Source organism: Danio rerio, chromosome 24, assembly GCF_052040795.2.
Source record: "Danio rerio strain M-AB ecotype USA chromosome 24, GRCz13ab, whole genome shotgun sequence".
Classification (NCBI taxonomy): Eukaryota; Metazoa; Chordata; class Actinopteri; order Cypriniformes; family Danionidae; genus Danio; species Danio rerio.
Window position 1 is genome coordinate 24,713,777 of NC_141044.1, and position 15,106 is coordinate 24,728,882.

General features: G+C 35.0%; 3 protein-coding genes across 3 annotated transcripts; 2 read left to right on the plus strand and 1 right to left on the minus strand.

Moving 5' to 3' along the window:
• The first annotated feature begins 1,553 nt into the window (after positions 1-1,553).
• si:ch211-140b10.6 lies at positions 1,554-5,879 on the plus strand. The gene is made up of 3 exons (NM_001386556.1): positions 1,554-1,663; positions 1,957-2,031; positions 4,319-5,879. The coding sequence occupies exons 1-3, from the start codon at positions 1,641-1,643 to the stop codon at positions 4,692-4,694; spliced, it is 474 nt and encodes a 157-aa protein (NP_001373485.1). The 5' UTR covers positions 1,554-1,640; the 3' UTR covers positions 4,695-5,879.
• Positions 5,880-8,649: 2,770 nt separating this feature from the next.
• On the plus strand, positions 8,650-11,156 carry pdx1 (pancreatic and duodenal homeobox 1). Its single transcript, NM_131443.3, is given in 2 exon segments — positions 8,650-9,121; positions 10,521-11,156. Coding segments are annotated over 2 exon segments (741 nt in total). The 5' UTR covers positions 8,650-8,739; the 3' UTR covers positions 10,880-11,156.
• A 572-nt stretch (positions 11,157-11,728) lies between these two features.
• urad (ureidoimidazoline (2-oxo-4-hydroxy-4-carboxy-5-) decarboxylase) lies at positions 11,729-13,660 on the minus strand. Its single transcript, NM_001080172.1, has 2 exons — positions 13,432-13,660; positions 11,729-12,258 (listed from the first exon to the last, which is right to left on the minus strand). The coding sequence occupies exons 1-2, from the start codon at positions 13,604-13,606 to the stop codon at positions 11,909-11,911; spliced, it is 525 nt and encodes a 174-aa protein (NP_001073641.1). The 5' UTR covers positions 13,607-13,660; the 3' UTR covers positions 11,729-11,908.
• Positions 13,661-15,106: the final 1,446 nt, after the last annotated feature.

Genomic DNA, 15,106 nt, shown 5'->3' on the forward strand with positions numbered 1-15,106 from the left:
TACAGCATGCCTTTGGACTGTGGGGGAAACCGGAGCACCCAGAGCAAACGCAACATGAAGAGAACATGCAAACTCCGCACAGAAATGCCATCTGACCCAGCTGAAGCTCGAACCAGCAAACTTCTTGCTGTGGGGTGAACGTGCAACCCACTGCGCCACCCAGTGACTTCTCAACAACAACCAAATATAAGTAACTTGGGAAAACAAATATAATTTTTTTCCTCTGAATGCATTTCTGTTTTTAGTGAATCTAAACTTATATTTAAATACATTTAATTTAAATAAATATCTAAAGAAAAAAAACATTAATTAAATAGTAATTATTGCTCACAAGTGACTTAGAATTAAGATATTTGATCAAGTTTTTTTTAATTATAAGCATTAAAACATAACACTATGTATTAATAAAAATTCAGACACAAACTATATCCAAGACCATTACAATAAGTGCAAAAAGCCACATCCAGAAATAATATTAAAACAAAAACATAACAAGTAAAAATATTAAATTAAATATAACTAGTAATAAAAAAAAAAGATTGGCACACAATCAGACTACAGTGAGGGATCAGTACCAGAAAAAAAAACTTCATGAAATCTAACATCAAGTCATTTTTTTGTTATTAATTTGCATTAGAAACTTTTTCAAAGTTTCCATTTCTAATAAAAATTAATAGCATTTTGGTATACACTTCGCAAACTTCTGTTTATGAATAAAATATTAACCTTGTAGCATGTAAAAATTAACAACATACCAACATACTCTAATGAGTGTGTGTGTGTGTGTGTGTGTGTGTGTGTGTGTGTGTGCGTGCGTGCGTGCGTGCGTGCGTGCGTGTGTGTGTGTGTAAAGAGCAAATACAATCTTTTAACATGTATTTGCCCAAATAACACGTCACTAACATCATACTAAAATGTAAGAGACATCACAGTTATAGAAAAGATGTGATAAGTGTGCAAGTATTGTCAACATTCATGTATTTAGATAAGATAAAAAGAGATTAATTGATTTATTTATTATTTTATTTATTATTTTTTTATTATTATTAAACAGCAGCAAATATACAATTTAAACATGACATCCAAAACTACAAATGTAACCTATAACATAAAATAAACTAAAATATAAATTACATAAGTTAAATAAATAAAAAGACTGTAAAGATATTATGTCATGTAATGCGCTTTGGGATCATGTAATGACGTAAAGAACCGTCGGAACATGTTGAACTGTTCCATTCAGAGCTGCTGTTCAAATGAACCATTTGATGAAATGACTCTGATTTTTTCACTACCGTTCGTTTGACAGGCTGCAGACGGCGCTGTTAGTCGAATATCAGTTGTGACCATCGAGATGCCTGATTAAAGTGCGATCGTAAAACCTATTATTAAGTCAAATAATAAACTAAAATAGACTGTTTAAATGTACGTACTTTTTGTTCCAAGTGCAGATAGTTTCTACATTTTTAGTTTGAATTTTACTGTCTGCTCACTTCCGCAAATTTAGTCAAAACTAAGATGGTCAAGCGGACCGGGGTCCTAAATTGGGTCCTCGAGAATAGTAAACACTAACGTTACTGGTTAGCAAGCTGGAACAAGCTATAAATTAACAGTGACTGCGGTTTAAGGTTAATTAGATCATGGAAGACAGTGAACTGGAAAGGTATGATATTTCTAAATGTCAATTTTCCCCCTTTTGACCAGTTTATTGGACTAGTTTACGATGCAGAATATGCTAACGCCCTCGGCTTCGTGCAAATTGGTCAGTAAATTTGTGTAAACCAAAACCTGAGACGAAGCACCATACTTTTGTTATATAGCAAACATTTCGGTATCCTAGAAAAGTCTATTTTGCACCGTCAGAGATTTAAACGTGCTATTTAATTTGGGGTCACGGTAATACATAAATTAACCCGTTTCTGTCGTCAAATGTCTCACTGTAAATAATTTCCCCAGAAAAGCAGTGGAGGAGCTCCTTAAAGAAGCGAACAGAGCAAAAGCCCGTGTCGAGACAATGGGTCCTGCTGGATGGTAAGTTTGGATCACTAAATTGATAAATTACAGATATTTAAAGTGACCAATTTGAAGTCTTTTTCTATTATTAGTAACCACTATTGCCCCCACTCTTTTACACACACGCGCACACACACAAGGGTGTAACTTTGGTTTTCGGATGTGAACTTAAACCTGTGTATGTATATATACAGTACTGAGTACACCCCTTAAAGATCTGTATTTTAAATTAATATATAGTATAAAATGCTTTACAGTAATGCATTTTGCACAAACTCTTTAGATTTTAAGGTACAAAAGCCAAAACTGTGACTAATCAAATATGCTTTTCACAATAATCAATATATCGACTTATCGCACAACACATTGACATGACATCTATCATTTTTGGTGATGTAATATATATTGCCCATATATAAAAGTCAATTCTAGCAACATTTTAGCTGATGGTGCAACCTCTTTATGTTACTGTAGTATATTTTCATGCAGGTGTCTGACAACTGAAAATAGATCTGGTAGCAGATCTTGCAGCCTCTGTTACTTTTTACATTGCACTTTTTACTACTATTTATTCAGGATATGTGTTTTCACATGCTGATTCCCCTGCCTCATTATTAAAGTTAAAATGACTATAAATTAAATGAAACATCCTTAAGAATAAAATATTATGTGGTCTTTAGAAGAGTGTACTTGCATTTTGATGTTATTATATTGTCATTTTGGCATTATATAATAAGTGGCATAAAATGGTCTCAAAATGACAATATTGTTCATCATAATATATGTTGGTGCAATATATCATACAAGAAAAAATAGATATTATGACAAGCTTATAATTAAAAAAAACTATTTAAGATCACAGTGCAAAAATCAGTACACCTTAATTAATATACTGGGGGAAAATATTAAATAATATATTAATAAACGGGAAAAATACTTTTTTTTTTTTTTTTTGCAAAAACTTGTTTGATTGTAAGTGTATTATTTTCTATCCTCGAAGGTGTTAAATGACTGAACCATATAACTGTTCTGTTTAAATAAACCAAAGATGATTGGCTGTATTCATTGGAAAATGGCTAGAAGAAATATTTATTTTTAATTGGGTGTAATCGTTTTTACTGGTGTTTTTACGGGAGAATCTTGTGGGAGTGCGGTAACAAAAGTGTCAAATGACTAATAATTGTAGAACATTTGAGCTGGCTTCAGTCCTTAGTTCTTTCATTTTCCTTTTCATCTTATTAAAATATATGTATTTAACTTGTTTGTTAATTAAATACAGTTCTGTCATTTAACCTATTATTTTTATGCAACAGTCAAGTTGCATGCTAATTTGCTCTGTGAAGGTTACGCGATTTATGTTTAAAATGTTGGTTATCGTCCTCCAAATCAAAAGATGTATGTACAGTATGTATGTATGTATAGACATTTACATTAGATGTTGCCTACGCTTTTTTCATCTATTGAAAGGAATTTGTCGATAGAGTCGCCATTTTAGTACAGGGTAGCGCTTCTTTAAAATGAATGTGGGTTCAAGGTGCAGCGGAGGACTGGCCATCCATATATACACATATACACATTTATTTACGATCGGGGGGTTTTCCATTGGTCAGTATGCAAATATTTTATGAAATTACAAAAATTATAAGTTTACATCACTTTTCTATATTGATGGATAAATGATTGCATGGGCATTCCTGGCAAAGAGTGTGTGATTGTGTGCATGGAAATGTATTATCTACCCTCCCTGTTTAATTTGATCTAATTCATGTCCTTAAACACACCCCCTCTCCTGCTTTCACTTTTCATTCCAACGGAGGGAGGGATTCGTTTGTGAATGAATCTCTGTTAAGAAGGACTTGATCACTTAGTTGACAATAATACAAGTTTTCACAGCAGCACCTTCTTGTTATATTTCATTTACATTGTTATCTCATTTTATTCAACAAAACTAGCATAAGTCTAGAATTGAGTGCCAGTTTGTAACATACAAAAACATAAAAAACGAAATCTTACCTATGAAATGTTCTGCCTTTGTGCTTGGTTTTCTTTGTTTGCTTGTTACTACACCCGTAAGCAGTGCTAAAGTCCAGCATCTTCACATTGGCTTTAGTCTTGATTAGTGCAGTTGAATGATGTCCTGGGAGCACTGTACAAATGTGGCGGCGCAATTGACGCATGCTCAGGAACCATATGCGATAGTGTATATATCTATGGAATGTATGTATGTATGTATGTATGTATGTATGTGTGTAATTAACTACTATATATGTCTCCTAAAGCTGCTTAAATTGCCGTTTTGTTTTAGGATGAAATGTCCACTGGGAAGCACAAACAAGCGCTTTCTCCTCAACACTCTTCGTTCCTCTGCCCTGACGCGCCAACCAACAAATCCACGCACATCTGAAAGAGGAGGAGATGAACATAGGTACAACAGAGCTTGTGAAAAACATCGTAACACAGACTGTGAAAAATGCAAACACAAAAAAGACAGCTCACACAGAAGACACTACTCTGATTCCCATTCTCACACTTCAAAACGCCACTCTTCCTCACGCAGTCATTCATCATCCCGAAGCCACTCCCCTTCCATCTCTCGGACGTCAAATAGGACTCGATCTCGCTCACCAGCGAGGGACAGTTCTCCAGATGTCAAAAAATACACTGACAAAAGAAAAAAATGAGGCACCTTTGGGGATTTTTATTTTTTTTATTTGTTAGCATATCAGTCTAAATAGTTTCATTATCTAAAATGAAGCCATTATTCTAATGTCAATTTTCTTTTATTTTGCTGAACAAGTCAAATTAAAACTGCTGTGTAAAATCGATATTTTATAAACCCGGTTACTGGAGCGTTTTCATACAATCAAAATAATAACTTAAACTTAATTTAATAGAGGGCACAATTTCCCTCCAATAAATTTGTTTAGCACCAACTAAAAATAAAACTTTTTACACAGTTTAATGTAGTTGAGTTGGTCCAATATGATTTGACCAAATAAAAGTTTAAATACATTTGTATTTTTATTTAATTTGAACTCAAAGGTCTAATAAGACTATGTATATCTTTTATGTGTCATACATTTTGAAGTCTCTTAGTTTTTTTTACAGTTATCCTAAATTAATTAAAAGAGCCATTTTAAGCACATTTCATGAGTTACATATACAGTTGATTGAGACTGATCTCAGAACTAATTTTAGGACAGTTATTACTCACTGAGCAAAGCAACAAACTGCATTTTTGATTATTAAGCTCCCAACACCCAAAGCATGGGTGCTTTTTGTGTTAATCTCAAACCTTAAAGCATTACATGAAAATCTTCTAAATCTTCAAACTAAAGTAAAGATTAAACTCTAAAAAGTATTTCTATTAACTTTAAACATCTACTTTTATTGTCAACATTTCCCACTCTTAATTCAATCCCATGCACGCAAAGCATGCTGGAAACTACAAATACCCTAACCATGTAGTTGGACCAACACAATTCCTTTATTTTGTCCCAAGGCAAAACGCTCAAGTTAACTTAATGGTTTACAAATTAAGTGCACTGAACATTAAACAAATAAATTGGCCAAAGAAATTACAGGAATTGTGTTGTTTCAGCTCATTTTAAACTGGTAGTTTGGACAAGCAGCAGTAATAATTTTTTGTGTACATTGTTTTGTGAATGGTGACATTTCTTTGTCTGTCGGTATAAATATGTAGATGGATGGATAAATCAATTTTAAACGTAATCAGCAATAAACGTAATTATCATACAGTAATTACTTCGGCATATGTGAGCAATATATTCTAGTTTGTCAGTCTTTATTATGGAATATCTGTTTCAAATTAACGTTTGTGCAATAAACACTAGTGTCTGTCTGTGGGCGATGTTTCTGTCATTTTCTTTCCAGTCTGTGGTGCCAAAATAGGCTACTTGATTTATTGCTTCTGAAGTTTTCCACAATGGCCGACTTTGCTTTAAGTTAAAAATCCATTATTAGTCTTTTGACGTGTTTGCCCAAGCTTTGCTGTCGCCACTAAGCAAGCACTTTTTATCATGCTTTGTTCTCTGTCATAACTCGTTTTTTACTGTAGAATCTGAAAGTAAAAAGCTATATGTTTCCAATTATACTTCTTAAAAAACTATTAAAACTCGTTTTTTAACGATGCATCTTGTGGGTGTATGCCACTGGGTTTATCAACAATCTGATTACGTGTGGTTTTACATAACGCAATTTTATGATTTATCTCCATTATCGAGACGCACTTGGACGTTTATAGCCACACATTACTCCTACTCAAACACACAAGTGGTTTCAGAACGCTTTTGCGTGTCTTTTAACTGGTTTATTGCATTTTATCTGAAGTCTCGAAATGCATTTTAATTGCCAGCCGATTTTATGTACCAGTGCTTTAAGTTGTGCATTTCCTCTATGCCATGGCAAATCTACATTACATATCACTTTACACCATTATTCCTCTCAAAACCTTCCATGGATATGCTTCTAAATTGCGTCGTCTCACTCATGCTTCATAAAACCTTTTGTGCTCTTTCAACATTGTAAAAATAGTCGCGGATAACGGTTTCCTTTTCTTTTCAAGCGAGGTCATATATAAACACCATTAACAGTCGTTACGAGGCTTGATTTGCGAGGAATGGATTTGCCTGAACTTTATGATGGCGCATGAGAGCCCCATTAAGATAGGAGAGAACGTGCTGTTATTGTCATTTGAAGAGGTTCGTGCAAACACAACGCTATGTCATAATCTGGATTACTTGAATTTGGCGTGAATGTATTGCATTTTTAAAAATATTTTGTAAAAAAAAAAAGAAGAAGAAGAAAACGCTAAGCTTTTTGGATTCGTTCCAAGCTCCAGATTCCATTTATTTTACATGTAAATGTGGATGACTGGAGAGTTGGGTCTAATGTTCAAAATATGTGTTTCCCGTTTTGAAGAAGCTAAATTCAACATTCTTAAGCTTGAGGAAAATATAAAAAGCTTTATTTTGAATATTTCTAAAATGAATGATTGTATTTTATAAGCATTTAATACTGAGGGAACTTTTCAAACTGACATTTTCACCCTGTCCTCTCGAGCTTGCATGGTGCCGCACACGTTGTACACACATCTCAAACTAATTGAGTTTTGTTGAACTCTCCATGTTAATTCGGTTACACCGAACAGCTTGTTTTTATTTAACCACGAGGACTTTAGTTTAATGGACCGTAGATGGGTGTGCTTAATGGCAAGTGAGCTTAGTTGAAGCAAAAGACGGACAACATGTTAGGTGTTCATAGATTTTACGTAACAGTGAGTTAATGGGAACTCTTAACAAGATAAATATCACAATTTTGGCGCCACGTGATGTTGGGTTAACGCAATTTGATAATATACTTTTTTTGACCAACAAAAACTGATTTGTGCATGTATAGTGTGAAAATTGGCTATATAATAAAGAGATAATACAAATTTTAAAAATCCCATTTTATTGCCACCTTCCCTTTCCTACGCAAAATGACGCAAATTGTGTGCGCACCTTCCGTTAAATTGCGTATTCAGTGAAATGTTTTTGAGACGAGGTGGCTTCATCCAGTTTTAAAATAAATGCATTAGAATCTATTACTTTCAGCAGCAATATTACAGACGTGGTAAATATCACCATGAAAGAATGATAATCTAAAGGAGCAGAACACTGAACTCGAAGAACTGTTGCTGCAGTTTTATGAAGTTTTACCATGACAGCAATGCCAAAAATACCAAGTTATTTATTTTTTTTTTTTTAAATTGGCGTTTCTCAAACTGAAAGTGCAACACATAATTCTAAAGCCAGTAGGCACTAAATATAACCTGTTGAATGAATTGGCTCGTATATTTTCTGATAAGTGCAAATACGCGATCAGAATGATTTTGCTATTTTTTCTTTTCTTTAGGGAAAAAACACTCAAACTGGACCGTGTATCTTGCTATCACTGGCTTTGTCTTAATCTGCTTTACCAATCAAAACTCAAATCGGTCTGAATAACGTTTTAAAATCCTCCAAATACAAAAGAAAAGTGATGCCAAAAATGTGTTTCCAAAGAACCTTCAACTGATCTATTCTTAATTCTAATAAAATATTGTTTCTTAGTGTAAACTTTTTTTGTTATTAAAACCTTATAATGAATCGTGTTTAACGAAACTGTTCCAATGTTAGTCTTCTTGAGCTATTTAATTCATTTATTTTTTAGGAGTCATGTTGAGAAGAAGACAATTTAAAACACTCACGTAAACCTTATTTTATTTGCTTTTTATATTTAATATGTCGAAGCACCTTGGTTTTTTCTTTTGTTTTGCCGTTTAAGTGGTCAATAGTGACAGCGTTTCCCCCGGAGAGTCAAGAGACTATTCCGATTCACCTGTCTTTGCAGTACCCAAGAACTGCAGGTGTAGCACATACAGTCGCAGGTAAACAGAACATGTTTGCCAAGGGCATTGATTTGAGCGTGGTCAGTTCTGTTCAATTATTGTCAAAGCGCGGAGCAGTCGAAAGGAAACATGAACAGAATCTACTGCCAGTTGACAGCTTTGTGTAAACAGTGAAACCAATGGTGCGGCAGGGTCACATGGTCACGATGGCACACCTATGAGGCCCCGAGCGGCGCCAGACGCTCAGACTGCAGGTAGAGCAGAGGTCCTGATCAGGGGCAGGGCGCTGGCTCATGTGCTCGTGTACGGCACGGTTTCCCCGGTCTATGGCAATCATGAATCGGGAAGAGCATTACTATCCGCCTAACCACCTGTACAAGGACTCTTGTGCCTTCCAGAGACACCCCAACGAAGACTACAGCCAAAACCCTCCACCGTGTCTTTATATGAGACAGGCACATTCAGTATACGCCTCACCATTGGGCGCACAGGACCAGCCAAATCTTACCGACATTACTTCTTATAACATGTCGAGCCGGGATGATCTGGCAGGGCCTCATCTTCACCTTCCCCAAACTTCACAGACATCTCTACAGTCGCTCGGGGGTTACGGAGACTCTCTGGACCTCTGCGGGGATCGGAACAGATACCATCTCCCATTTCCGTGGATGAAGTCAACCAAATCTCACACGCACGCATGGAAAGGACAGTGGACAGGTAACTCGTACTTTGGCCATTAATCTTTGTTCACCAAATAACTCCTGATTGCAGGCCATCAAGTCAAATTCATGCCTATGATGTTCCAAATCAATCTAAACATTTGTTCCGTTTCAAGAGGTACAGGTTAGTTGATTAAAGTTAAAAATGCCAGTCCACTGATGCTTAGTAAAAACTAAATCTTTGACTACCTGTTGTATTGCCTGTTGTATATGAACAGTTGTGTTGCCGTAAACATTATTGCAGCAGAAATTATGTCCCATTTTAGAGTTTGTTTGTACGGTCGTTTAGTGACTCTTATCCAGTTATGAAAATATAAATAGGGGTATGAATAGTTTCGGTCTTGAGTGTGTTGATATAGGCCTATATCAAAAATCTTCAAGCTCTACTTATCGAAAAATAAAGTTTTCTGATTATTTTTATTAGCCTACGATAAAATAAAAAATGTGTAGAGAGTAGTGTTATACTCATTGTAATTTTTTTTAATGAATAATTATGATTAGACTATAAGAAAACAAATACAATATTAATAATAACATAATTAACATCGTAAATTCATAACCTACACATTTTTCCTTATGAATATTGCAATTATGAGTATTTATAGAGTTTCGTAGCTTATAGCTAAAGTGTTTTTAAATGATATGGTTACCTGTTATTTAACATTAAATATAATTGCGAGAATTTTTTTTAGATAAATAAAAACGTACAACTTACTTTCGTATATTAATGTATTTAAATATAATAATGTGTATATAAAGGCTGGAAACAAAATAGAAAACGATTGCCATTGAGAATTTGGAATGTATTTTGATCAAAATTATTTAATTAATTAATATTAATTACGCTAATTATTTTCTACTGTCTCGAGACAGAATTACGTATGCTTTCTTTCCTCCTTTCTGTTTTCTTTTTCTTTTCTTTTCTTTTTTTTTTTTTTTTTTTTTAGAAAAATCACCAGACATGAGATAAAACAGTTACAAGCATTTTAGCGGTGAAATAAACGTCAAGTTTCACCAGAAAGCTCTATGTGATATAAAAAAATATCCAGGGAGACAGCCTATAAGGCCTATATAAAAACCTTTATTCGAGAAAGTGCTAGCTTTTTATTTCATATAGCCTAATTGAGTCTAACGACCTCAAACGCTGATTTTAAAATCAATCAGAACCTTCAATAATTTGATCAAAAGATACAAATTTCAGTTTTAAACATCTGGTTTCGGTGATAAATCTGGAATTTGCCCATAATTGGTGTAGCTCTACAAAATTAATTGAATAAGTGCTTGAGTTTAATTTTATGAAGAGATAATTTTGTGGTATCCTCAGAAATAGACTGTGTGCGATTGGGATGTCTAAAACACGACTTTACTGAAGTTTCACTCCTATAATTCTGTTTTAGGCCCTTATATGGTCGAGGCCGAGGAGAACAAGCGCACGCGCACAGCTTACACCAGAGCGCAGCTGCTCGAGCTCGAGAAAGAGTTTCTCTTCAACAAATACATCTCGCGCCCGCGCCGCGTTGAACTCGCACTCACCCTCAGCCTCACCGAGAGACACATCAAGATCTGGTTTCAGAACCGACGCATGAAGTGGAAAAAAGAGGAGGACAAGAGGAGAGCCAGGGGAGTGGATCCCGAACAGGACTCCTCCATCACGTCCGGGGATCTTAAGGATGAATCTTGCGTCGGCACGGCAACACTTGCGGGACCCCCTTCCCCCCTGCACCCGCATGCACCTTCAGTCCAACAAGACTCTTAAACATAAGACTGTGACACGAGTTGAACTATGTATGCAACGGCAACCAGTGGCAAAAGACTGACAGCAGTTGTAAAACTCCAATATGTACAGTGCTAGCAAACAGATTGGCAAAAGGGGGCGCTCTCGATTGCAGCATTTTGGACATTGTTTGAAGGTTATGAATTTTATAGATGAAGTATGAATAAATTCTTAATTTAAAAAAAGAAATGGGTAAATACAACAACATCTCAACATTTATCATATTTATATAGTTACCACAAACATTAAAGTGATGTGAGAAGTGTGGCGTCATGTCATTTGTTTCTACATGTGCTGCTGGTCAAAAATGGCTAGAGTTTGTATTTGAATAAAATTAACATTTTAGTCCACACGTTTTTTTATTTTATACTTGGTTTTATAATTTTCATTATGCTAAATGTATATTTATGTAGTAGTTTGCTTTATGCTTCTGAATTGTTATCCCGTTTAAGCACAGACCTGAAACATGTAGGCTACTATTCCAATTTAAACTGCTTCCATTATGCTTTGAAGCTCATACTTTGCTAATGAGCTATTATGGGTGGAGGTAGCATGCTTTTATTTTATTTTAATCCTACCCACAAAGGTTACAAAATGCTATAAAACTGCAACAGTAGCCATAGTCTTGCTGAAGTGTGTCTGTCTAATAGATACATTGTATCTCAATATGTGTTGGAATATTAGACATTCGGTTCATTAACCACTATCTGAAGAATAATAACAAAGTAGCAAACAGAAAATTAGAAACAGAAAACTATTGTGTTTAAAATGCTATAGCTGTTTGCAAACAAAAACAAAAATATATATTAGTTACACAATCAAGTGCTGCCGTTTGTTATCACTTCAACTTTATTGTAAATGTACAGAGAACGTATAGCCTACAGGCCCATATCACAAATATGCAATCAATTAATTTCTTGCATATAGCCTCGATTTTTGGGTTTGTTCCACACAAATTCTGGCGATCAAGAGTGTCAGTAAACACTTTAGCAATTAAGGCTATCTTTTAAGTTATAGTTTGGTTTGAATGTCAGATAGGACAATACTGTGTAACCTGAGGCTGCAGATTTTTTTAACCTCTTCGATCGCGCACTCGAGCTCCGCTGTTCTGCGGTTCTTCAGGCGCTCGGACAGTTGACGCACAATGTCCGCTTTGTTGTTGAGACGCGCGCAGATGACAAAAGGGAAGCCAAAGCGCTCTTTGTACTCCGAGTTTAGACGGTACATGTGCACAATCTCTGCGGAATCCAGCGTGGTCATACCGGCTTGACTCTGCTCTTCTTGGGACTCCGGTGTTAGAGTGCCGCTCTGGAGATCCCGGCCCGCCAAATCAGGATGACACCGCAAAATGCCCTCTTTACCTAAACACATAAATGCATACATTATATGGCAAGCCGTTCTTACTGTTCATCCTTAAAAGGTATACACACCTAATTTCATGCTACTAAAACACATTTTCTTTGGATGAGGTTGCTATTATATAATCTTATGCGTTTATAAATAGCATTCGTTATTTATTAGTTTTTTCAGTAGGCTAAATATTCCGTTAATAACACAAGAAAAATTAGGCCTAGCTTTTGACACATGGGGGTATATATATATATAAAGCAACGTGAATCGTGAAAGACAGGCAACTATATACATATATATATATATATATATATATATATATATATATATATATATATATATATATATATATATATATATATATATATATATATATATATATATATATATATAGTTGCCTGTCTTTCATGATTCAAGTTGCTTTCTATTTATCTACCTTTCAAATTGCTTTATAGGACCTTAATCGCTGTGTAAAATAATAGGAAAAGTATTTCATTGACTCGGGGACATCCCAGACTTCAAACTATTATATCAATTAAAGTCACCTGGGACCATAATGCAATCAGAAAGAGCAATCAAATGGCAAAAAAAAAGCTGAACTGTTCATTAACAGATTTTTTTCCAGCAAATCTCAATACTGATGTTTTTTTTTAAATTGCAACTATTTAAAAAAACTGTTACTTTGTTTGACAGGGAAGCTAGTGTTTGGAGTGTTTTGTTTTCTGACTGGAACTTGTGATCCCGCAGTATCCAGCCTGTATCTGCTGGCTGCAGAGCTCTCTCATGGTATGGCAGCAAGTTACTTGATTATTACGCCAAAATGAGACAGTTCCATATAAAAATATCAACTTTTCTGTTTGACTTAGTACAGAATGTAACTACAGAACAGTCAAGCTTTAAAATAAAGTAAAATTACTCTTAATGGGAAAAACGTGTTTAGAAAAATGGTAATGGTCTAATCCGATTTAATGATTTATGCTAGGCTAAGCTAAAAATGCTCAGGCCAGATGAATGCTAAAACTTGAAATCTTGACCTGTAAAAGGAGTCTATTTTCAAAACAAGTATTCATATACTTTTCTGTAAATAAACCAGCACATAACTTATCATATTTGAGAGATCATAAAAAATTGATTTATTTTGATTTATTTTTATAACAGGAAAAAAAATAACAGGAAAAAAATACCTGAGTCTGGTAGACTGTGAATAAATTCCGATATGCGAGCCTCGATGTCTGCTAGATCTTTAAATGGTCGATAGGACCATATAGCGGCTGAGATGAGGGGGCATTTCTCAACCACATTACCAAATAATTTCACAAAATCTTCATATGCTAGAGCATTTACAACATTTATATCCATGGTTCTGCAGTGTGTCTTCTACAAACTCTTCTGGAAATGGCAAAAGCCAATATTGAACGAGGTCAATGTCCGCTGGGGTGAGCATGTGTATTAGGGAGATTTTTAGCTATTCTGAATTTCACCATAATTTCATTTAAAGCAAAAAAATCAACACCTTACGCCAGTAAACAATCCCCCAATGTGCTCTTATTAAATTATTATTTTCAGATGTAGCTTACACATTTATTAGTGTTTCTCTTGACAAAAAAATTTCTAAACAGTTTATTCTCAAATCAGGAGCACTATTTGTAGCTTATATCAAACTGAATCATCTCCCTTTTTTGACATAATCAGCCTTTTTGACAACAGGTTACCGGGCTGTGCAGCAAAAAAGCCCAAATGCCAATCAGAACTAACCCAAAATAAGCCAATGGCCTTACAGTATAGCTCAACATATGGCTATTCCATACATAAAATAAATATTTTACAGTCACTGGCATAACATTTCCATAAGGATCATCAAAAATAGACCGCAAAGGAGCTTAAAAAGTCCCTCCTTCAAAACTTATATGAGCTTATCATTGGTGGAACAACATTATAGCAGTTTCATCACTGGTAAAATATAGGTAAAAAAAACTGCAAACTTGGCAACACTATAGTGCCACTATCAGTTTGACTACTAATAAAACCAATTATGAGGAGAAAAAGTCACAAAATGAGTACAGAAATGAAAAATGTTTTATTAAACACACGTTACAGGGTAAACACGTTTTTACTGTTTGCTGTAGCCTACAGCTGCGGTTACTTTAGATTTCAGCTAAAAAAAAAAAGATTTTTTTGCGCTTTTGTAAATGTTTGCACTTCTGATGCACAATGGCGCCCCCGTATGTAGAAATACAATATATAAAAATACACATTCCATTTAAAATATTTAAGTTAGACAGAATTATAGGATAAAAATACAGTTTAGTTTTATTTGCTCAGTTGCACCTTACAAGAATTTTAACACATTTTTAACAATTTGTATCGCACATAAAAATAAACGTTCATATTATTCATTCATTTTTTTATGGCTTAGTCCCTTTATTAATCTGGAGTCTCCACAGCGGAATGAATCACCAACTTATCCAGCATTTGTTTTACATAGCGGATGCCCTTCCGGCTGCAACCCATCACTGGGAAACTCCCATACCCTTCCAATCACACACATACACTATAGATAATTAAGCTTACCCAATTCACCTGTACCTCATGTCTTTGGACTTGTGGGGGAAACCGGAGCACCCGGAGAAAACACACGCAAACACGGGGAGAACATGCAAACTCCACACAGAAATGCTAACTGACCCAGCCGGGCCTCAAACCAGTGACCTTCTTGCTGTGAGGCGAGAGCGCTACCCACTGCACCACTGTGCTGCCTGCCCCAGTTTATATTATATTATATTATATTATATTATATTATATTATATTATATTATATTTTTATTATATTAAATCATGGGCGACGCAGTGGCACCCAAGG

What these genes read in the sequence shown, in the direction of transcription:
- si:ch211-140b10.6 (NM_001386556.1), top strand. Translation starts at nt 1,641, where the DNA reads ATGGAAGACAGTGAACTGGAAAG. An exon ending in GAAGACAGTGAACTGGAAAG is followed by an intron (nt 1,664 to 1,956) that starts GTATGATATTTC and finishes TAATTTCCCCAG; the next exon opens with AAAAGCAGTGGAGGAGCTCC. An exon ending in ACAATGGGTCCTGCTGGATG is followed by an intron (nt 2,032 to 4,318) that starts GTAAGTTTGGAT and finishes GTTTTGTTTTAG; the next exon opens with GATGAAATGTCCACTGGGAA.
- urad (NM_001080172.1), bottom strand. Translation starts at nt 13,606, where the DNA reads ATGGATATAAATGTTGTAAATGCTCTAGCATATGAAGATTTTGTGAAA. An exon ending in TCACAGTCTACCAGACTCAG is followed by an intron (nt 12,259 to 13,431) that starts GTATTTTTTTCC and finishes TTATGTGTTTAG; the next exon opens with GTAAAGAGGGCATTTTGCGG.